Source organism: Tachypleus tridentatus, chromosome 9 (assembly GCF_004210375.1).
Source record: "Tachypleus tridentatus isolate NWPU-2018 chromosome 9, ASM421037v1, whole genome shotgun sequence".
Taxonomy (NCBI): domain Eukaryota; kingdom Metazoa; phylum Arthropoda; class Merostomata; order Xiphosura; family Limulidae; genus Tachypleus; species Tachypleus tridentatus.
Genome location: NC_134833.1, coordinates 50,674,150 through 50,698,355, shown reverse-complemented (window position 1 = coordinate 50,698,355; position 24,206 = coordinate 50,674,150). Strand labels below are relative to the sequence as shown.

The 24,206-nt window shown below is 32.0% G+C and overlaps 1 protein-coding gene across 2 annotated transcripts in view; it reads right to left on the bottom strand.

The window, feature by feature from the left end:
* LOC143225225 (uncharacterized) overlaps positions 1-24,206 on the bottom strand; it is a 49,699-nt gene continuing 25,493 nt past the window's right edge. For both annotated transcript variants that reach the window (XM_076454273.1, XM_076454272.1), the window contains 3 exons: positions 13,192-13,393; positions 9,284-9,556; positions 1-1,734 (listed from right to left, as the gene is read on the bottom strand). In XM_076454273.1, coding sequence (XP_076310388.1) covers positions 1,520-1,734; positions 9,284-9,556; positions 13,192-13,393 — 690 coding nt within the window. In that variant the 3' untranslated portion in view covers positions 1-1,519. The remainder of the gene's footprint in view (positions 1,735-9,283; positions 9,557-13,191; positions 13,394-24,206) is intronic.

Below are 24,206 nucleotides of genomic sequence, written 5' to 3'. Positions count from 1 at the left end.
TTATTACATTTTAATAAATAAAATTATTACATTTTAATAAATAAAATTATTACATTTTTTATAAATAAAATAATCGTTTCTTGCAATTCTTTCACAAATCATTTTGAAAAGTTCGAGCAAATTATTTACCACATAACGTTATTTTGTCTTTTGAAGATGTTTATACAGTGTACAAGCTAACATGACTGTAGGGCTTTTATTTAGTGTCAGTTTTAATTAAAAATAAACAAATTTGGAAAGCGGAACAATAAACCGTTTTGAGATTATTTTTGTCTTTGGATTCTTCATCGGGATAAACTACTACAATTTTGCATAGTTACGTTTCCTTTATATTTTAAAATATATACATATTTATTTTAAATCAATGCGATCATTATATAACTAATTCAAACTCGGATAATAACGATATACATAAAGTCATATTTTCTGTACCCTAAAACATCAGTATACTGTAGGAAGATGTATAATAATATTATATGATTGATCATCAGAAGTTATGTGATATTAAAATTGTACCCTATTAAACTTATAAAATAAACAAAATAAAATACTAGCGCCATCTGCTAATATCTAAACAAAGTAAAAAATAATTATAAAATACCATACACAAGTTTTGAAGTGACAATAAAAAGTCATACATTCAGAAAAATGGTAATATTTGTAATTTAATACGTGTTAAATACATGACGAATAACAACACTTATCCCTCCAGTGGTACAGCGGTAGAAACCGGGTTTCGATACCCGTGGTGGGCGTAGTAAAGATAGCCAACCCATTGTGTAGTTTGGTGCTTAATTCGAAATAAACAGGCAAATAACATTTTAGTTTATACGTAAATTAAATTTTATAGCGAAGGACAGCATACTTTCAATAGGTTAGCTTGGTGAATACTGAAAAGGTGAATATAATAAGTTATCTTTGAGACACTTTGATTGTATAATGTGTTTATTGGCACAGGATATAGCATTGTGTGATTCAATAAGAAGGGCTTCCTGTATAAATAGATATTTCTATATCTTACAACTATGAGTCACTGGTTTCAGTTTATAAATTCAGTAAATTTTAGGCAATTTGAGGAAATGAGATGTTAAAATAACACATGTAGTACGTTTCCGAAAAATATTACAGAATACAAATCAACTTTCAATTTTTCCCCTGATTATAAGAGAACGTCCAAAATTTACTTCTGGTTTGGCGTTGTTTGTTCTCCGTAAGTACAAAATGTCTTAGAACAATATGCATAGATTAAGACACACAATTCATTTTAATCACCCGCAATGTAGTTTTTCTTCTAGTTTTGCTTCCTGCAAAGTGTTTATCATCAGAATAAATTTGGAGAGTATGGTTTCCTCTATACTTCAAACATTTACGTACCACTCAGAACTGATAAATATGCAGTACTTTAGCTCCTATGTGTGTTCTTTCTTCCATCTAAGTGTTATTTTAGGAATCGAGAGCATAATAAAACAAAAAGTTTTCAGTTTTTTGAAAAACATAATCTTCAGAAAAGTGCTTACGATCAGTAGCTTACAAAGAATGGCTCTTCCCTTACCCCTTCTTCTTCAGCTCTTTCTTCTGCATATCTGGATCGGTAGCCCAGTTTAAAAATGATGTAGAAGGATATAACCATTGGAGGAAGCATGCCAATGACAAATCCTGTGACATTGAAGGCTCGAGGTACAGCTTCTTTCACCCGAATCAAAACTGTTTCATTTGGATACGTCCCAGAAGAATCTGTTTGTATAACAAGATCATTTAATGAATAGATCTCAGAATAACATGTTTGTATGACAAGATTGTTTAATGAATAAATCACAGAATAATCTGTTTGTATAACAAGATCATTTAATGAATAGATTCCAGAATAACATGTTTGTATAACAAGATTATTTAATGAATAGATTCCAGAAGAATCTGTTTGCATTACAAGATCATTTAAGAAATAAATCCCAGGAGAACCTGTTTGCATAATAAGATTGTTTAATGGATAAGTCTCAGAAGAATCTGTTTGTACAACAAGATCATTTGATGAATAAATCCCAGATGAACCTTTTTTTATAATAAGATTGTTTACTAGTTAGATCTCAGAAGAACCTGTTTGTATAACAAGATTATTTAACAAAATGATTCCAGAAGAATCTGTTTGTATAAGAGGATTGCTTAGTAAATAGCTCTCAGAAGAATTTGTTTATAACAAGATTACTTAACTAAACTATCCCACAACAATTTGTTTGTGTAAGAAGATTATTTAATGGGTAGGTCCCAGAAGTGTGTGTTTTCTTATAGCAAAGTAACATCGGGCTATCTGCTGAGCCCACCGAAGGGAATCGAACTGCTGATTTGTGCGTTGTACATCCGAAGACATACCGCTGTACTAGCGGGGAACTAGTCCCAGAAGAACTTGTTTGTATAAAAAATATGAAAACAGTAATAATTTGCTGGCAAACACAGATTTTTAGACAGTTTGAATTATAAATGTATAATAAAGGTGACTTTTATAAAATACTTCATAAAATCACATTTCTAGATCCAACTATAAATAACAACGTTGCGTGAGGCGAACAACATAACGAAAATATTTTAGACTATTTCTTTACTAAAGCACCGTTTTAATTTTTTCTTACCAATCAAAATTACTCAGATATTTAAAACTTTAATAGAGGCATAAACAACGAAAAATCCATTGAAAATTTGGTCTCCTGAATTAAAAAGGAATATTGAGTCTCTCTGTATGCCTATGAGTATATACAGACTGGTACTTAGTTAAAAAGAAAAAAATACAGCTATACACATACTAGAATAAATTGAAGAAAGTTAAATTACACAATAATTTATTAAATAACTCATTACAGCAGAAAATCAGTATGTGTCATGCCAATTTTACCACTTACTTACATTATTTAATCTATGTCCTGTCTATTTTACCTCTTACTTATATTAATCAAATCTGAATACGTTTGAGACTCATTTTTCCAAGATGTTTCTTTGTTTTGAATTTCGCGCAAAGCTACACGAGGGTTATCTGCGCTAACTGTTCGCCATATTTGGGGTATTCTTTTACCAATTAAAAGTGGAATTGACCGTCACTTATAACGTCTCGACAGCTAAAGGGGGTCATGTTTGATGTGACGGAGATTCGCACTCGCATCCCTCATATTACGAGTCGAGCACCCAAGCACACTGGGCCTTCCTAATGGATACCGTACTTTACTAAGAACCGAGGGATCAGTCATTAGCGTCTCGTTACAACCACAGATGTGTTATAAGGGTGATGGTTAATTCAAACTATTCGTTCAGACAGATGTAGTTTAACAGATGGCAATGAAGTTTTGTCTAGTTTTAATATATAAGATCAAAATTAGGGACCGATATCGTAGATAGCTCTTTGGCAGATTTATATGAATAAAAACAAAACATTCAAACATTGTTTGTGAAATAATTTTAAAATGCATTAACTCTATAGATAAACTACTTTATAGATTTGCTGTCATGAACAGTTCATTAAACATTCGAATTTGATTGAAAACGTGAACTTTTAAAACAAAAATTAGGGAGCTGCGTGCCATATTAGTATAGTAGTTTAACCAGCAACCCAGAAATAATTGAATTTATCAACATTTTTTATCCAACATATTTGTTTTTGTTTTTCTTACTACCAGGAATTTAGCCAATACCAGATTTTTATTACCGCACTTGGACTTTTCACGTAAGAAGGATTTGGATGGCTGTTATGTGAAATATCATTTACGAATAGCCAGTTTCGAAGAATAAGTGTTTTTAAAACGTAAATCCACGTATTTTACTCTCTATGTAATTCATAGTTTTTAAGAAGACGCTTTATTATGATCTAGAGGTGGCACTCTACGGGCGGATTTTATGGGTTTAGGTTTGATGTTTGTGTTTTACTCTCAGGTTAATATTTCGCTTGAACCAGTTCTAGTTATAGTTTTTTTGTGTGTGTTGCTGTTTTCTTAGTCCAAAACTACACTGTGAGCTTTGTCTACCACGTGAAATCGTACCCCAGATTTTAGCGTCGTAAACTTACCGCTGATCCACCGAGGAACATACTTTTCTAATGTCAGAAACTCCGTGTGAAAACTTTTATTGACATGAAAATGAGCGATACGTTGTGGAGTTAAGGAGGGTTATTTTCGCTCTAGGGAATATTAAGGAAGTAAATTATAAAAGTAATGCTTTAAAAAATCACAGTTATAGCAACATTATAGTGTAACTTCTCGCAATATCCAAGTTTCAGAAATTTCAACATTTAAGTTTATTGTTTTAAAAAACTAATAGCTAAATGGCAAACGAGTCTTCTATTATTATCACTAACCCCTTTCCCTGGACCAGCAATAAGCCTAAAAGCTTATAACGCTAAAATCGGATTTTGATACTTTTGGTGGTCAGTGAATGGCACAGTGTATAGCTTTGTGATTAATAAAAACGAAACGAAACGAGTTTATCATTAATTACAAGAATAAAGCTTAGATGTCTTAGTAACAACAATAAGGTAAAGATGTCTAAGTTATGACAATAAGATTTAGTTATCTAACTTAACTTGCCAGTTGATATTTAAAATTTAATCAAACAGATTTGTGATTCGATTTGAATTACGTCACATTTATTTACAAAATATACGTTTGATACCAGAATTATCTAGATATTCCTATCTGAGGAAACGAAACGAACTTGGCAGGAGTTTTGTTCAGAGAGAGAGAGATAAGTCTGAGGAATTCTCTCCCCAACAGGTGTGGTCAGGAACATTGTGGCTTCTCTTCGTTCTCTCTCATGGAAGATTATTTATTTTTACGTGGAAGTTTTCTTGTAATTTGATTTGACTTGATGAAGTGAGATGGGCAGTATGAAATGACTTGTTTAAGGTGATGAAGTGAGATGGGGCAGTATGAAATGACTTGTTTAAGGTGATGAAGTGAGGTGGGGCAGTATGAAATGACTTGTTTAAGGTGATAAAGTGAGGTGGGGCAGTATGAAATGACTTGTTTAAGGTGATAAAGTGAGGTGGGGCAGTATGAAATGACTTGTTTAAGGTGATGAAGTGAGGTGGGGCAGTATGAAATGACTTGTTTAAGGTGATGAAGTGAGGTGGGGCAGTATGAAATGACTTGTTTAAGGTGATGAAGTGTAGTGGGGCAGTATGAAACTGACGGATGAGAAAGAAGAGCGAGAAAAAGGCGCAACGAGGGAAGTAGGCCAGGCCGGAGCCGGTATTCCGAAAAGACGAAACGATACATCAACTCAAACGGCAGGATTCAGAGCCGGAGAAGAATATTGCCTTGGCTGGGATTTAAAGATTCAATGCCAGAGTTTTGGATGTGGGCGGGGGGGGGAACGGGAGTGCCCCGAGAAAACCCACTTTCACAGGACAGGCGCCCTATCTGAAGTCACTGAAGGTTGGTTTAAAAACGTGACGATCTTGCAGCTTTAACAGAGCTATAGAAATATTCAAGCTAGCATATGATCGAAGCTTTGGTATAGAATCCCTGGCATACAAAACTTCTAATTCTATGTTTTACGAAGATCTGGCATGACCTGGTGGTTAGGTCGATTGACTCACAATCTCCAGGTCACAAAATCGAATCCTTTTATCGAACATGCTCGACCTTTCAGCCGTTGGGGCGTTATAAGTATAATTAACCTTACTTTTGTTAGTAAAGAACAGCCAATAGTTAGTGGTAGGTGGTGTTGACTATCTTCTAGCGTATTACATTTCTATTAGGAAAGACAAGTATATATAAGTGTCGAGTAGCTGTGCGTGAAATTCAACATTTATATAGATCCATGGTCCTACTGTGTTGAAACCTCAGATCCATAGTCTTAATGTGTTGAAAACTCATATCCATTGTATAGCATGCTATACTAATAAACAATGCTCAGTAAAGCACCTGAAGGAAAGAACGTAACATAATAGCATTTCTCAAATTTAAATTATATTTAAAGAAAAATAAAAAAAAAAACACGAAAAAGGAAAGGACCTTGTGCGTGAAGGACGGAGAACTAAAGATGGAATATAAACTGCAGAATGTAAATGGTAAAATGTATCGTGATAGAAAGAGGACAGTGTTTCACTGGGGACACAATGTGTATCTGACTGAACTCCTATTCATAACCTTCACAAGTGAAATGAAATTAGAATTTCAAATCAGGAGCAAAATCGAGCGATAAAACTGTCAAAATCTCACTGTAAAACTATTCACCCACTATGTGGAAGAAAACTGCTTTTAGAAAAATAAAATAATTGGATTTCTAATCAAGGTCTCTACCAGGACTTCTGACGTCATAAACTTCCTTCATACTTTAGTACTAGTAATAAGCAATAATATAAAATAAAATTTGTTATTTTTTTTTCAATTGATTACTTAACAGCTAAAACACAAGGCGTAACTGACAGTACAAGGCTTCAATTAGCTTGAATAATATATTGTAAAATAATCTGTAACGCGCTTTTCTACAGCACGTGTTTGACATATTAAGTAGTAAAGCTTATTGTTGAAAAACTGTATTATTAAAATAATTAACTGCTACCTGTAGTTAGTAAAATTTATGTCTAAGTTACAGACTGAAATAACAAAAGTTTAGATGAAAAAATAAAATTATTACAATTATAGGTACCGTCCTAAAAGAGTTGGTTTTGGTACTTGTGAGTCACAAAACACGTTGGGTAGGTTTATCTTTCCCATTATGAATGACTTAATAACAACATTATTTGCAAAGAAAAATTAGTATCCAAGATGAATCCAACAAAACCAAATAATATTGAATATCTCTCAATGACAGTTTTTCAGTTTTTACTCTTGACACATGAGCATAAAATTAGTGATTTCATGTAGAGAAGGGAAATAATATCATTGAAGACGTGGTAGGAAATAGAGAGGTATACATATCTTGAACGAACCGTCATATTAAACATTTTGATTACAACTGTTCATAACGACTAAGAAGATATGACTGTAGCTCAAGAAAATGGCAGTAAAAACAATCCCGCGATTTCTATTTAGGTTTTGAATCTGCTAGCTAAAAGACTTTGTTTTGTAATAATAACTAAATATTCCAACCAAGTGTTTTTAACCCTTAAACAGCGGGAATGTTGTAGACATCAATTGATGATGGCCGCAGTTTAGGGTTTAAACACATCGATTTCTTCTGAGTGAACCTGCCAGCTAAAGAACCTGTTGTATAGTAACAACCGAACTTTCCAACCAAGTATTGGCTTCTCTTGAACAAGGTTTTTATTCTATACGATGGAATTATTTCTATGAAAATAGAGAAACAACTAAACCTTATTTTATTATGAACAACAGCAGAATAACATAAACTTAGTCTCTACTATAGTCAATGTTGCAACTGACGACATATATTCATATATTAATTCCATATGATCTGATAGTAATAAGCAACAATATAAAATAAAATTTGTTATTTTTACTTTAATTGATCACTTAACAGCTAAAACACAAGGCGTAACATGTTTGTCCTTTCAGTAGTGGATACTTTATAAAGTGACGATCAATCCCAACATTCGTTATTAAAAGATGGTGTTGAATAGATGGCCTTCTTATAGCCTATCACTGATAACTTAAAGACTGTTAACGCAATTAGTCCTCGAGTAGCTTTGAGTGAAATTCAAAACATACAAATAATAAATCCCATTTTTAAATTTGTTGAACTATGGATTTAACTAATCATGTAGCTTTCAAATGTCTCGCCCTCCCCTGCGACACAGTAAGTATACGGATCTAGAACGATGTGGCTTTGCTATAAGAAAAACACAATCACACAAAAACTCTAAGTGTCTCATTCATGACCCTTGATACCAACACGTGACAACCTTTCCACTTTGAAACGAAAATATTGGATATGAGTGAAAAAAAATGAATCAGATATGTATATCTTTTATGACAAACTCAGCAATAATCTTTAAATCAGACGTGTATCTCTATACTCACTTGTACGTACAGAAAATCGCGCCAATGAAATTCTGTTAATTCATTTCGAATCTTAAAAACAGTTTAGAGACGTACGGACTGACAATAGACACTGTTAGAGAAATTTTATATTCCATTCTTTAGAATAGATATTTTCTTTTTATCAACAAATTCTACATCCAACTAAGTAATGTCTGAATAGGTAATAGAATAGTTGTTATTTATGCTGTAATATTTATACAAGTTTTTGAAACAACGGCACTTAATAAGTAGCGTCTGAACACCAACAGTGGTCATGATCTCTGGCTTAGGTACATCGAAAATGACAACGATATACAATTAATATTGTTTCACTAACCAGTTAAAACTTCTATTTTTCTTAACTTCAATTCTTTCATCAGGCAAAAGCTTTCAAAAAATGCAGTTATAGGATAATTGAAAAGAAACTACCACAAGTTTACCAAAAAAAATAAACACCAAACAAAATTTTCTGGACTAAAATCAGTCATTTTGAGAGACAAAGAAATGTGACAAAGAAATATTACTTTTTCACCAAATTATATTCAAGAAAATAAATGCTGTGATCATGAAATCTGAACCACCGATTAAAGTCATAGAACGGCCAGGTCCAATCCCCCAAAAAGCCAACTTTCAAGATCTTAGTACACCACCTTATAATCTAATAAAGTCAACTGACTTACAAAAACGTGTTTCCAATCTAAAGATGAGTGTCTTGTGTCCAATGTTGTTTAACAGCTTGCATGTAACATATACCATCCATCATATGCACATAGGAAAAACCGTAATAACCCTATACACAAGAACAGAAGAAAATATTGACCCTCTTTATAAAAAATAACAGACTATTTTGTAACTAATCATAGGCAAGTAACACCTGGTTTGAAACTACCATTCTCCGTACAAATGCACACTAAAGCCACGAAGTACACTGAGAGAAAATTTATAGGTAAACTGATCGAGGAACTAGGACCACGGATGACAAAGGATGGCGCCCTCTATTTATTTATTCTTTTCTCTTACCTTTTGTCATTTCAATCTGTTAAGAAGATATAAATTTTATCAAGATCTGTGTTGTCAATAACGATTTGTGTTTTAGTGAAACGCACTGAAGAAGTAATTCGAAACGTTGAGTGCCCAGGTAAAGAAAAATAAAAACTATGGTGTTACAAGATCGCTTATTATTACTATTAAAATGTCTTTATAATATGTACTACAAAAATTAAATAAAGATGTGGATTATTTTTTATAGGTCTTTTGGATTTGAGACGTGGTTGCATGCTCAGTTACATTTTTGCTAAGGAAAAGCTGAAAGCTATTACCTATGGCTAAAATCAACCATATGGTTTGGTTGTGAAATATGGACCCTTGAGAGTGCAATTTTTCACTTGAATTCCTTGAAACACTGTCCATACTATTTTTATATCGTTTTCTAAATTTCCATAGTGAAAAAACACATAAACCTTCGAAAGTATTTCCTGAACTGTTTTGATAGGGAATTTCAAGGACTTTTTCTGGAGTGATCTCTTCAGGAAAGATGAATGATGATACAGCACAGTGAAGTACATTTCCGTCTTCCCAGTCATCGAATCCTTCTAATCAAATAATAATAAGAATATATACAGTAACAAAGAAATTGTAGAAATATTAACTTTTATTTTAAAATACTTCTATCAAAGCCTATAGAGTAATTCGCACTTTATTTGAACGATTTGTATATACTAAGGTTGTGATATGTCGCTCTATAAGAGAACATCACGGACGAAATATTTAGTTCCTGTACATTTGGTTTTTAGCAAATTCCTGATCATTTGTTAGTGAAAGATAGTCTTAGAGTTGGAGAAATTTCTTAAGATGCTTTAAAGAAGAAGGATAATTAAAGCGCTTAAAAGAACAAGGAAAACATGAATGTTACTTATGGAAGTAAAGAAGAGTACGTCAGAGAGTTTAGAAAAGTAACGAGTTTCATAATTATGTCCAAAGTCAGTCCGGAACAAGATATTCCTCTTCAAAGTGTTGGCTATAAAATGGAATTGTAGGACCTAAAACAGCGTTATAATGAAATTTATCTCCTTGCACTACCAACAACCTAATTGCCAAGGGTTAAGAAAATGATAAATAATCAATCTGAGTTCATAGACTACGTGATGAAGAGTGGAAAGTTGGAGCACATAGTAACAACTGCATAGACTACGTGATGAAGAATGGAAAGTTGGAGCACATAGTAACAACTGCATAGACTACGTGATGAAGAATGGAAAGTTGGAGCACATAGTAACAACTGCATAGACTACGTGATGAAGAGTGGAAAGTTGGAGCACATAATAACAACTGCATATACTACGTGATGAAGAGTGGAAAGTTGGAGCACATAGTAGCAACTGCATAGATAGGAGAAGAGAGACGTTAAGAAATATAAAGACTAAGATACTTGATGGACTCACGTAAAACAATTATGCTATTCATTTACAACAGTAACAAATTGTTACAATAGTAACATATAGAAAAACAAGTTGACAAAATGCTCTGAACTGAAATCAGTCATTTTGAGAGAAAAAATTGCATAATAAATGTCTACCAATGTTGTACATTGACTAGTAAAATGCATTATTTATCGAATAACTATACTTAAAAAGTTTATTTAACGTGTTCGAAATAGTAACAGTAGAAACCGACTGACCTTGGAACCTCGACTACTACTTTAAATCTGGTAGCTAAAGGATTAGATACGTCTGGATCACAAAAAAGAACCAGTGTTATACTAAACGATATATTAATATAGTGTCAGTTTTTAGAACAGCTTCTTAAAGAGAACTGGTGAATAATATCTTGGACAGAGAAACGGAAAGTTAAGCTTGTGAACGCCTACATAAAGCCATGACAATGGGGAGGAAGACTGGAGATTTGAAGTTTATGAAGGCTTCCAAGTCAAAGCTACTGAAGTTGTCAGCGACAAATATATAAATTAATGACTGATTTCATGAGAGAGATAGCTGCAAACACAGGAATTGTAAGAATCCCATTTGATGACAAATGTCAAGTCTTCCAATGTAAGTTCAATGAACTTTAGAGTTTTTGGTTTCCTTAGCAAAAGCTTGGTATAATTGAGATTAACCTATCAGGAAATAATACCATATCATAGTAATCAGAATGAACTGATCCTGACAGTTGAGGTGGGATCTAGAAGGACATTACGGGAACTGAAACATTGTTCTTATAAAGTGCGAAATACTCTTTATATGTAAAATTCATAGTGTTTAAATAAAAAGTTAAAACTTGTTATGAAATGTTAATCCGCTTACAGAAATTTAAAATTATAACTTTGTATATTTCATACTATTGATAGAAAATTAATGTTTCAAAGATAATTGGCAGCATTCTTAATTACAAGCATGTGTTTTACATCTCTGTTTATTATCTCAAACAGGCATTTAGAAAAAAACATTTTGATAGAACGTTACAAAATATCTCATTGTTAAACAAAAATATTCTATATTAACTAGAAGCACCTCGGTAACAAGGACTGGGTATAAAATAAACTGAAATTTATTTGTTTCTGGTGAAACTTGTGCAGGAATGACGGTTACAATTTGAAGTTATTATATCAGACAAAAAGCATCGACATTGACCACATCATCATCAGAAACCCCATTAATGGTAGTAATTATGACCGATGGTCTTCTGTGTGACTCTTCTTCTATGTGACTCTTCTTCTGTGTGATTTTACTTCTGTGTGACTTTACTTCTGTGTGATTCTACTTCTGTGTGACTCTACTTCTGTATGACTCTTCTTCTGTGTGACTCTTCTACTGTGTGATTCTACTTCTGTGTGACTCTTCTACTGTGTGATTCTGCTTCTTCTTTGTCCAAAGTTGCATTTTTTTTTCATTCTTGGACTCAATAGGTTTACAACAGATGGCTTAAAGTCACGACTAGAACTTTGCTACTCTTTGGCATACCATCAACAGTCTCCATTATTCCCTCAATTACTTGCACTTGCAAAATTTTGAGATGTTCGACTTGCAACCTGTGCAGCTACTGTGGATGAGATCGCGATAGTCAGTTTTACAACCATTGTTGAAGCAAATCCATTTCCAGGTGCTGTGACGGAACTCAAACATGGGTTTGATGTTGAAAAGGACAGCAGTGGAAGTCTTCCATCAAATCAGACGATTAAGAACAAGATGTCCAACTTCAGACAGTGAATGGAGAAAGATCGCACAACCTGATTTGAGAATTAAAAGAAAGACACAATCAATCACTATGTGTGTGTGACTAATGTTAGGAAGGTGATGAGATCGCCTTGTGTCTTAAAACTCCAGGCTTAAATATGTTACTCTCATATAACTTGCATATCCGGACGTAGTAGGGCCATAATTTCCCAATAGTGCATAGAACACCTTCAATAAACAGTTATTAGAGTTTTATTTCCTTACCCTACCATGCTCCAAAACACTACTTCCATTTTGGTTGAAAGAAAGAACCTGTGTTAGTAAAATCTATTTGAAATTTTATTTATGAAATCATAAGTTTCATTAGTCGCAAAATATGTCATGTCGTTGTTGTATCTTGTAGCTTATTAGTACCTTTTAGTACTTATAACATGATTTCACTTTCAATAATATATTTTCTATAATAATTTAATAATTAAGTAGCTCTATAGCAGTTTCACCGCTATGTACTCTGGTTATTAAGAAAAAATAACAATATAAGATAGACATTAAAAACCTACGAGTATTTGAACAACATTGATCGTGAATAATTTACTACTTTTTGAAGAAAAATCTTAAACTCACCAAATACCTAAAATAAAGAATGCTTGTATAATAATTTGTTTATAACACTAATATGTGGTTCTTGTTTGTAATACATAACTTTTCACAAAGCTAATAATAGTTTTTTTAAATCATCAAATACACTTTTGAAAGTAAGATGTAACTATTTCATGACAAAATATCATGATTTTAAAATAATATAAATTGTTTTGTGAAATGATCAAGTACGAATTTCTTTGTTTCGTTCATTTACTAATTTAATACAATAATAGATTATTGCTAATGAACGTAAAGTTCGACAAACGTAGCTTGTTTGCATTAGTAAAACAAATTTTTACCAGGCTGTTCTGTGCTATTACATTACACATTGATTTCAAGCATACACATTTTTATTTATCACAATTTAATAAATGGGATTGCGCATTCAAAAATGACAAATGCAAGACATTTCTTACCAGTCACATTAAAAACATTGTTTTTTTGAGAAGGTAAGTAATCTTGTTCCACGAAACACACACAACATCGACTATAAGGTTGGTTGTTTTCTGTTTCCAAGGCCAATGAACAACACTGTTTCGTGCTGGAACTTGGAACTTCATCCCATCTAGTTAAAGTATTACTTTGTGTCGTAGTGATGTTTGAAAACGGTTGTATCAACTAAAAGATGAAGGAGAAAGACATTGTTATTTATAACAGAGAACACATATTAAGAGCTTAATTAAAACTATATATAGTAAGCATTTTGCTCGAGATATTTAACCAATATATAGTTTTGTTTTATATGTATTGAAGATTAAAAAACATAAAAATTCGTATTTATTAGTAGAAACACTTCAAAAGTGTTTTGTTATCACAAAACTTGAAACCTGTTTTAAGGGTTTAAAATTTTCTCGTTTACTTCCTTTTGTTTTGTCTAGAGTTTACGACACAATAAAATTAGCTTTCACTAATTATGCACAATTTTGTTCAAAGTGTAAAAAGTTGAAATCAAAATGAAATTCACATCGTGAAAATATTTTGAAGTTATTAAAATTGTGACTATTTATAGGTAATATATGATTAAAAACTATAAGAAATTAAAAATGTAAGTTTTATTCTTGGGTGTGCACTTGTTGAATTATAACTATGTAATGTTAATATTTAAAAATTATTTATATAAATCTAAAACAAAAAATAATATGAAATTAATGGATTATAATTAGTAGAGAGAGAGGGGAGTTTCGAGATATTTGTACAAATAAGGTTTTAATTTCTTATTGGTGCAGCTTCTGCGATTCTTATTCTGCTTACATCAGATTGTAGCATAATGATGACATTGTGATGTCTTAAACGCATCTATGATTATAAAATGTGAAGTGAGCATTCTTTAACTATCACGTTTTATTATGTTGTATAATTTCACGAAGTCGGCACAGACAAGGAACTTTAAGCTAAGCCTGTATAAATGTAAAGCACGTATGGAAAGCTGCTATTTGTTTCGCTGTGAAATCATTCAAGAAATTTATATTTTTAATATTTAGATAAGTTAACTAAATTAATAACATGCTCAAACACTGGTTATTATTTACACATTGTTTTAACAAATATGGTATGTTGATGAACAAAATTAAAACTTTTAAATCTATTCAAACTTAAGTATAATAAAAAAAAATGAACGCTCCTCTAATATCTAAACACTATTTCAGTACATAGTTCTGCTGTTACTATACTATCGCTTTTTTAAAAGTTCAATTTGGACTTAACTTGTTCGGTTGCCATCTGACTATACTAATCGGAAAACAACTTTACGCGTTTCTCTAGTATCGGGACCTGGCATGGTCCGGTGGGTTAAGGCGTTCGACTCGTAATCTGAGAGTCATGGGTTCGAATCCCGGTCGCTCCAGACATGCTCGCCCTTTAAGCCTTGGGGTGTTATAATTTGACGATCAATTCCACTATTCGTTGGTAAAGGAGTAGCTAACGAGTTGGTGATGGGTGGTGATGACTGGCTGCCTTCCCTCTAGTATTACACTACTAAATTAGGGACGGCTAGCACAGATAGCCCTCGAGTAACTTTGCGCGAAATGCAAAAAACAAACAGAAACAATTCTCTAGTCTCAAGCTGTTACAATACAGTGTTTTATATCAAGATGTTGTGCTATTGACATTTCTTTATGATGTTGCAGGGACATACTGTTCATTGAGTTTTATAAAATGCTTTTGGAAGAAAATTGACTCTCAATTTTCCCATTTAATCTACAAATGTTGATCTTTTTTGCATTACAATAGCTTATACACAAGTGCATAGGACAACTTAGTTTCAGAAATCAAGTATTTCATAACCTGAATTGATTGTGTAATACACGAGATATCAGACAAGTTGTCATATGAAATATGTAATATCAGACTTCTTTCTACCAGGTTTTAATGTGAGTCATTTGACGAAAAAAAATCTAAGGAGATAATAGTTGTTGGTTTATTCACAGCTACAGTAAGAAGCAACAATCCAGAGTTTACACAAATAATATCAATAGCCGAGTACAGTCTGTATATTCTCTTAACTTAAAACCCACTTATTTAGCTAAATTCAGATCCTTCTAGTGTCAAGTAGACCTAATAAATATTGTGCAGAAATCATTTTCATTTGAGAATACCACAAAGTAGGTAAGGAGTAATTACTGTAGACTAGATACATGGCTTATTGCAAGGTTTTCTGTGTTCGCTAACTTACATATAGGTCTTTATTTAATCTCTTGAATTTAAATAAGTGATGAAAGACTGTTAAGGTGGAATAGTACCTGGTTAGTCAGAGATAATTTGAGAAAGTCTAAATATAACTCCCACGTTATCTCCACAGCTCCAACTCTGGTCGAACCCATCTACAACTCTAAGATCTTGCAAGGTTGTGTGATGGGATCTCCAAGCAACTTCTTGCTCTGCCACACAGGTCTATGGACATCACATCTGCTATATTGGCAGCATCTTACTTTGGGTGAGAACCCATAAGGGAAAGACATTGCCTGGTACCACAGAGTAAGTAAAATAAAGCAAAATTTATTCTTACAGTTCTGAAAGAAAACCCGTACAGAAATTTTTTGAAGCATTTCAGGCGATCATTGTTTGGAACAACTAAAGTCAGGAGCAGGTATCTAATGCCTGGTACTGTGCTTGGTTAGCCAAGTCATAGGTGCACCAAGCACCTAACTTAGGAGAAACAAGAGTACTGAGACAGTTATATTTTATTTGTACTACTAATTTTACCCTATGGAGAATCAAGGGTCTGGCAGCGTATGCAAATAATATGTACGACTTGCACGATAAGGTATATTTTGCAGATCGAGAGAAAACTATATAACTTTACTAGAGGATGAGTGTGAGAGACATCCTCATCTTGACGATGACAATTTTTGCATAGACTTAGAATAAAGTGGTAACTTTGATCATTTGTTAGAGAGAGAAAAACACACGGTGACAGTTGTAAAGGCTACATCTTATATGAACAGACCAATCTAACCAGTAAAATCCTTTGAATTGAGCAAGAGCTATATGAAGAACTAACAAGTCATCTACAAATCTCATTCCTGTGATGCAACTACACAGACTCACAATGAATAGACAGAACTATTTAGGTCCTCAAAATGGGTTCAAGTCACGACCTATACTGATGATGCCTCTCCTTATAAGTCATCCAGAATGGGAGAAGCAAATAATATACTTTGCTTATCTGGTGAGGCATTGGCAGAGTAATTATTTATACTTTGCTGATCAGTAAAGATGGCAGGGCTACTGTTCCAGCCAATGGGTTGGCACCTGTCAACCAACCAACAGTACTCATAGTTTTCCTTTTAACAAAGTAAGCAGTTTTATTAGTACTGTTTGAAATTTCAGTAGATTCAGGTCAACCAGCAGCAAATGGTGAACACTTTTTAAAATGTTCTGAAAACAATAGGATTCCAATTTTGTTTTGGACAACACTTTGGAAAAACGTGGTAGACTGTCTACAAGAAAGAGTATAGTGTTCATCCGAGCTCTCTCAGGGTTGGGTGGAGTGTGATATTTACATGTGAGAGTACAAGGGTAAGAGATTTAGTTTCAGATTAAAACAAGAATAGCTAGAACATTGATAGGTCTCATAAATATATCAATAAAATCACCATTATGGGTATTTGACACTGATTTTGTTCTAATAAACCAAAGAGGAGAGAAAGATCTCCTGTTCTGTTCAGGAAATTTTGCTCATAGAATGAAAATATCGTTTTTTGATCTCGGATTTGACATTGGCATTCTCTGGATGTATGTGCTGTGTGGAATTTATGTATTACTTTCTTTGTGTAATGGGTGAAGTGATGGTTCATAAGAACGTTATCTACCAATGTTATATATATATATATATAACAATCATTCTTTGTTCACTTATCTGACCAATGAAGGATGAAGTTCCCATGTTGTTTTATAATTATGGACTATTGTTATGCTATAAAGGTTATAAGTATGGTTAACAAAGTCAAAGTTGGTCATGCTAAGTTTTATTCCATCCCATCATGTCCAGAAGAAGTAAGTATTTAACTATCAGTTTATCAGAGATCATTAGTTGTGTATTGTATAAAGAGTTTAGATGCAGTAAAACCAAAGCAACTCAGTTATTTCTTGGTAGAATATTATAATGTATTTATTGGACCAGATGGCTGATTAACCTGAATGATAGTGTTTTGCAACTATAAAGATACAAGTAATGTACATCTGATAAAGCAACAATTGTGTTTGCTTCCTTAAAGCTCTATGGATGCTATCACACTAGCATTTAAATACATTGGACGTTGAAGGATAGAGTCATATAATCTTTGGAGAAAGCTTGATCATTTTTAAGTAATTATTGTGAGAAATAAATAAATTATACTGTAGTTTTGTGTTGATTTGAGATAGATGAATGTAGTAGCTTATATTGATGTATTTCGTTTATTTTGGAGAGACGAATGTTTGTGTGAGTTAAAAGGTTTCCGATGAAATAATTGTTTATCCTATATAGTTGTAACTCACTCAGCAAACGTGTAGCTCGGGTTAATTTATTGAATTATATAATGCACAAGCTTCTCGTGAGCTTAATTCATAAAGAATTTATATCATTATTGTTGTTTTTCATTATTTTTCCTAATTTAATCTTTTTTACCCTAATAGGTTTCTAATTCTTTTGTTTGTTTGTTTGTTTGTTTTGGATTTCGCTCAAAGCTACACGAGGGCTATCTACGCTTGCCGTCCCTAATTTAGCAGTGTAAGACTAGGGGGAAGGCAGCTAGTCATCACCACCAACCACCAACTCTTAGGCTACTGTTTTACCAACGAATGGTGTAATTGTCCGTCACGTTATAGCGCCCCTATTGGTGAAAGGGCGAGCACGTTTTGTGCGACGGGGATTCGAACTCGCGATCCTCAGATTAGGAGTCGATCGCCTTAATCACATGGCCATGCCGGGACCTTTTGTTTTGGAAACTATAAATAAAAAGATACATATAAAACGAGAAATATGGTACTTACCTTTGACTTCTTTTTTTATTGTTAATTGCTGATGAAATTGAAACTTAATTTTTATAGTAAGAACTTGACTAGTGCATCTACGAACATATTGTAATAATGTGTACAAAGCAAACAATGTTTTATAACTATCGAAATTTAACTGGTTTTCTAACTAAGACAAAAAGGCTTAAAATATTTTCCTTATCTGTTCAATCTAAACATCATGAAATAAACTTTCAAAGTAAAGACAAAATTGGCAATACTCTGTGCTTAAATCAACGTAGAATTATACGTAATTCGTTACCTGTCTTTCTATTAATTATAAATTATGTAATATAAATGAATAGAAACCCTATAACCTGAGCGCTTTCAACAGGTGGATCTTTATTCTTCAGGAGAAAACTGGGAATGGTGAGGTAATCGAATGACTGACATATATAAAAGGAGTTTAGTTACGTCTTGAGAGCCATCCGGTTTCCTAGGAAATGTCTGTTTCACTATGTACTGTTGTAAGCGTCTCATTTCCAGTACAATGTTAACGATAGCGAGAGTGTGTGTGAAAAGGTGTTAGGGATATTTTACGTTAGAAATGGTTAAATATATGTATATTTAAAATTACACTTGAATGTTTAAGTAAAATAAAGGTGACACCTGCAGACTAACTAAAAAAGATATAATAATCAGTTTATAAAACAGGTATAAAGAAGTATCATAAACAAATAGTAAGTTTTAGCAAATTCAGTTTTCACATTATCTGAAAAAATAACCAAAGAATAAAAATTATTTTTCTGGCAAAGATTTAACGAATGAATGAAGATCACTGATTCCAGAATCTAGATTGATTTCTGAAAGATGAATAATGTTTGGATTAACAATATAGTAAGCTTCTTTTATTTCTCTATCTGCTTTAATTGAAAATCCTGTTTCAATGCCGATGAAAGTGACATCGTTAACCGAATGACCAGATTGGTTAAAGTTTTGAGCAACAGGAAATCGTTTTTGGTGTTAATAAAAGATTTACAGTTGTTGAAATGTTCTTCAAGAGTTGTTTGTTTATGTTCTACATATTGGTGATTGCATTTTTTACACTACTTATGGTAAATGGTGTTTTTTTATTTTACAAGTGATTTTTTTGGATATTTTGAAGTTTTTTTTATTGTACTTATCAGAATATGAGTCAATGGTTTCTATGGACTTACAAGTTTGGCAAACGGCTTGATTGCATAGATAACAAACATTTTTGGGTGGGATATAATTCACTTTTGTGTGATAAAGGTTATTTTTAGGGTTATACTTTTTTAGAAAGAGCGAACAGGAAATTTAGGAAATATAAGACACTTATTAAGCTGTAGAAGACTATTTTTTTTTTAGAATTCGTGAAACATGTTGCTAGTTTTTCAATTTGTTTGTTTAATATTTCTCTGATTTAGGATTTATTTCCGTTGAATGTTGCTAGTTTTTCAATGTGTCTGTCGATTTCGGTATTTTTATATTTTCTTTGTAAAATGGTTCGTCTTAGATCCTTGTAATATAAAGTGTTAAAAATAATTAATGACAATTTGTGAATAAGAATATGTAACAGGTGGGTCTGATTTTTTAATTTATGACTCTGTAAACAAATAAGATTGAAGGCTACCAAAAGCTAGACTTTCCCTTAGTTATTTCTAAATTATAATTAGTAATGTATATTAAATTTTATACTTCAAAGAGGAATGATAAATAAATTAGAGAATGGGATTCTCATACCAAGGAAAATTAAGGATTTATATAAATATTTCTTTATAAAGTTAAGAACATAAAACTTATATAACATTAATCTTTTGTTACTAAACAACACTTTGGTGACAAGTTTAGTTACATACACTGACAGTTTAAGCAGATTTTAAAATCAAAACTGTGAAAGATCGTGACATGTACTCTTTAACCTACATTAAATGAAAGGGTTAAAGGATAATTTTACATGTATTCTTCCTTAAAGGTTTATTTTATTCATTGCCTAGTTTTCTTTGTTGTGTGTATCGATATATTTTTAATTCTTTTAAAATATAATATAGTTATATTTTCTTTTATGTATATATAACATATATACGTCAACGCATCATTAAAAAAGTTTGGTTTTATAAAGAATATTTCATTTTACACGGTAGTGTGTATCTTAAAGTTAATTTCTCTTATAATTATTTATTTATGATGTAATATATTGCTATACTACCTAATCATAGGTAAAATATTATTCTTTTATATCGCCATTCTAAATCATAATTAAAGAGGTTTTTATTGTTATTATTTATTATATTAATTGTAAGCTACGTTTATAAAATTGTGTTGAAATGTTTGAGAATTTTTTTTTAAAGAGTAGTGTCATTCTTATGGCAAAAAAATGAAGAATAGTTAATTCACTTCAAGACCACGTTACTAGTTTAGAGTGGATTGGTTTTAAATCAGATTTAAATGTCAGATTGAGTACGAAGATGATACAAAGAAGGGGAAGAAGTGTGGTATGCAAAGATATCATGAAATTTCTGTGTTTTTATTTTGATGTAGACATTTTCACACGTCTTCATTTAGCTTGATTCTATGCATGAACACGTGGTCCAGAAAAAACATTGAGTTATTTTCGTTTTAGTTATTGCCTTCGTTCATTTGTTGTTCTGTAGTTGTTAATACCAGATCCATCCACGGATATGTTACTGCAGTATCACACTGGCTGAATGGATAATACTCAGAGGTCATGGCGTTACTAATCAACATAGGTGCAACATTAGTTGTTAAGGGTAATTCCGAAGTTTCCTGTTAAGTATCAAGAGATGGACTGATTCAATTCTGTTTGGTAATCGACTGAGTCAGATGACAGCCAACACCTGTTCACTGAATCATGGTTTAAGTAGATCGTAACGATCGAGTAACTATGAAAGTACACATACTGCATTTTCTTCTTTGATCAAATAACATAGATTGTTTTACACTTTAAATCATGTGTTGAATATGTTCAAGTTAATCATTTAGTTGAATTCAGATCCTTATTTTATAAAGAAGTCCAGTGATGGAATTGGGATGAAAATACTTGAGGAAGTCAAGATGGAGATTTAACTCTGGAAGGAGCAAAAAGATCTTTTTCTGTGCCATGGGCCAAGAAGCCCCAAAATAAAGTTTTTATTTAATGGAGACTATGCATAGAGAAGCTAGTTTGTAAGGTGCTTTATTTTTAAGGGTTGTTTAATAATTAACCAAAACGTTTAAATAAAAATCAGAATACGACAGGGTCAGTTTTTCACTCCCATGTTTAACAATTGTTCTGAAATCAATTTCATCCAAGAATACAAAATAATTAAATTTTTGATATTTATACATGTGTGATTATATTTCAAAATAAATAGATTTAGATCAAAAATAACTTTAGAAAAAATCTTTATGATGAAATGATACTTATTTTGGAATACTGTGGGAAATTACTCTGTATATGAAATTCAATTTTCTTGAAATATGTTCAAAAGTCATAAAACGTATTGCCAGTAAAGAAAGTCTAGCTTGCAAGTTCAGTATAGATCAATATTTATAAAGGAATATGTTATGAAAGATATTTAATTCGTAATCAAATTTAAAGTGAAAATTGTAGACAAAAATATAATAAATTAAAGTTCTTCAAATTAAATTGATTTATGAAATAATTCACGGCTTACTGATTTTACATACATATATATACCTAAATTGTACTTATTACTTTCAATTTAAACTAGCAAGTCAATGACTTCAAGCTTCAGATAGAGTGATTCTTAATTCAAGTTAAGAGCTGACCAAATAGAAGGAAAACAAACAGCATGTGGGTGAATTTTGAAGTTACGTGCAGAAACAATTTGGTAATTCCCAAATTCATTACTATGACATATATAATTAAAAAAGGAAAACACTCAGAATGATTAAAAATCAGGAGACAAGAGAAGAGAAGTGAAATCTCCAAACTAGGAGCTACTGTCTCCAATATGTTAGAGAATATTTTGAATATGATTTCAGTAATCTTTGTTTTGATAATTATTGTTAAAATAAAACAGAAAGAAGAAATGTTTGTTCATTTGTGGTTTGTTTTGAATTTCGTGCAAAGCTACACGAGGGCTATCTGTGCTAGCCGTTCCTAATTCAGCAGTGTAAGACTAGAGGGAAGGCAGCTAGTCATCATCACCCAACTCTTGAGCTACTCTTATACCAACGAATAGTGAGATTAACCGTAACATTATAACTCCCCCACTGCTGAAAGGGCGAGCATGTTTGAACTAATGGGGATTCGAAGCACTAGAAAGACGCAATGAAAAACCTGTAATTGTAACGCTCTCACGGCTGAAAGGACGAGCATATTTGGTGTGACAGGAATTCGAACCCGCAACCCTCAGATTAGGAGTCGAGCGCCTTAACCCCATGGCTATGCCGGGCCAAAGAAGAAATGAACAATATAGTTAGCAATTGGAAACTAAGTTTAAATATTTGCGTAAATTTAAGAAAAAGATAAATTTCTGAAGTATTTCACAAGTACGTATGATCGGCACCTTTGTAGTGTCAAAAAGTTAATAAATAATTAAAATCAACACTTCATATATACACAATTTTAAAAACTCAACTGGAGCCGTCAACAGCTTCCACTTTAGAAATACATTTTACATGTACAACAGTTCGTTGTCCTCTACGTCATCTTTAGAAGTTATGTATAAGACATATTGATTTATACATTTTCGTGCCTGCTACGTGATATTACATTATTTTTTATATTTACATAATTCCTTAGTCAACTTTTATATTACACCACGTCAAATTTAAATGCTTTGATTTGATGGCTTTCAATCTCTGTTTAATACTTTTTTCTTAAATGTTATTAATTATACTGGTTCTCTGACATTTAAAGGTGTAATATTACGAGGTTGAGCTAAATTTGTAGTTTTTCTCATAACGTTTATATTGTATTATTTTTACATGTTCTGCAATAGTATAGTTTTCTATTTTATTGGTTCTTACATAACTTTAGAGTTCCTGTAATTTATATTTTCAATTTATTTTAGTTTGACCAGTAATAATACTTCCACATTCTATTTTGTAAATCCTAGTTTTATTTCCCAATTTTGTTTTGTCTTTAGAACACTACAACATTTCTTTAATTTTGTTTATAGAATTAACTAATAGGTAAAAATGCTCTTCTTCTTAAAAGCTTTAAATAATTGATCCTGGAATATAATGTAAATTTATTTATTTTTTCCTGAACAGATGTTAACGCAGTGTTTTTAACTAACATTAGACTTAAATTTCTTAAATGCTTTATCTACCGTTTGGTTCAAATCCTCTTTTATCATCTATTTATTTAATTAATAACAATTCATTACTTAAATCTTCCTTTCCTGAGCATATTTTTAAAGCTCTGTAAACATCTGTATAAAATTCAGACACGTTTTGTGTTTTTATATGATATCATTCCCAGTGTGGAGGCATAACATACAAATCCTTTTGCTGTTGCTGAAAGAGGTCATTCAATATAACGCCAAGACACATTGAACCTGACACTCAAAGTAAAATTACAATTAGAGAATCAATAGAAATTTTGTGCTGTAAATGAAATATATTTTTTTGTGAAACAGGGCTAGCTGTAGAGCTAGCTGGCGATAATGCACAGATTTATAGAGAACTATTGACATTTTTATGTGTGATACTCATGCCATCCTCATATATTACAAAAAGTTAAGCCTTTTCTCTTTAAGACTATCCGCTTTTCATATATAGTTTTTAATCGTGATGATGGTCGTGTAAAGCTACTGAAACTTGTAGCGTCTTTTAATTTTGGCCGTCCGCAAAATACAACTTTTATTTTAAGCGTTGATCCTATATTTATATTTAAAATTTATTGTACATGTTACTTTAATTGAATCTTCAAGAGATTACATCTTCAAATGTAATACAACCAATAAATATAAATTAATATATTATCTTATAAAGTGAGGGATTT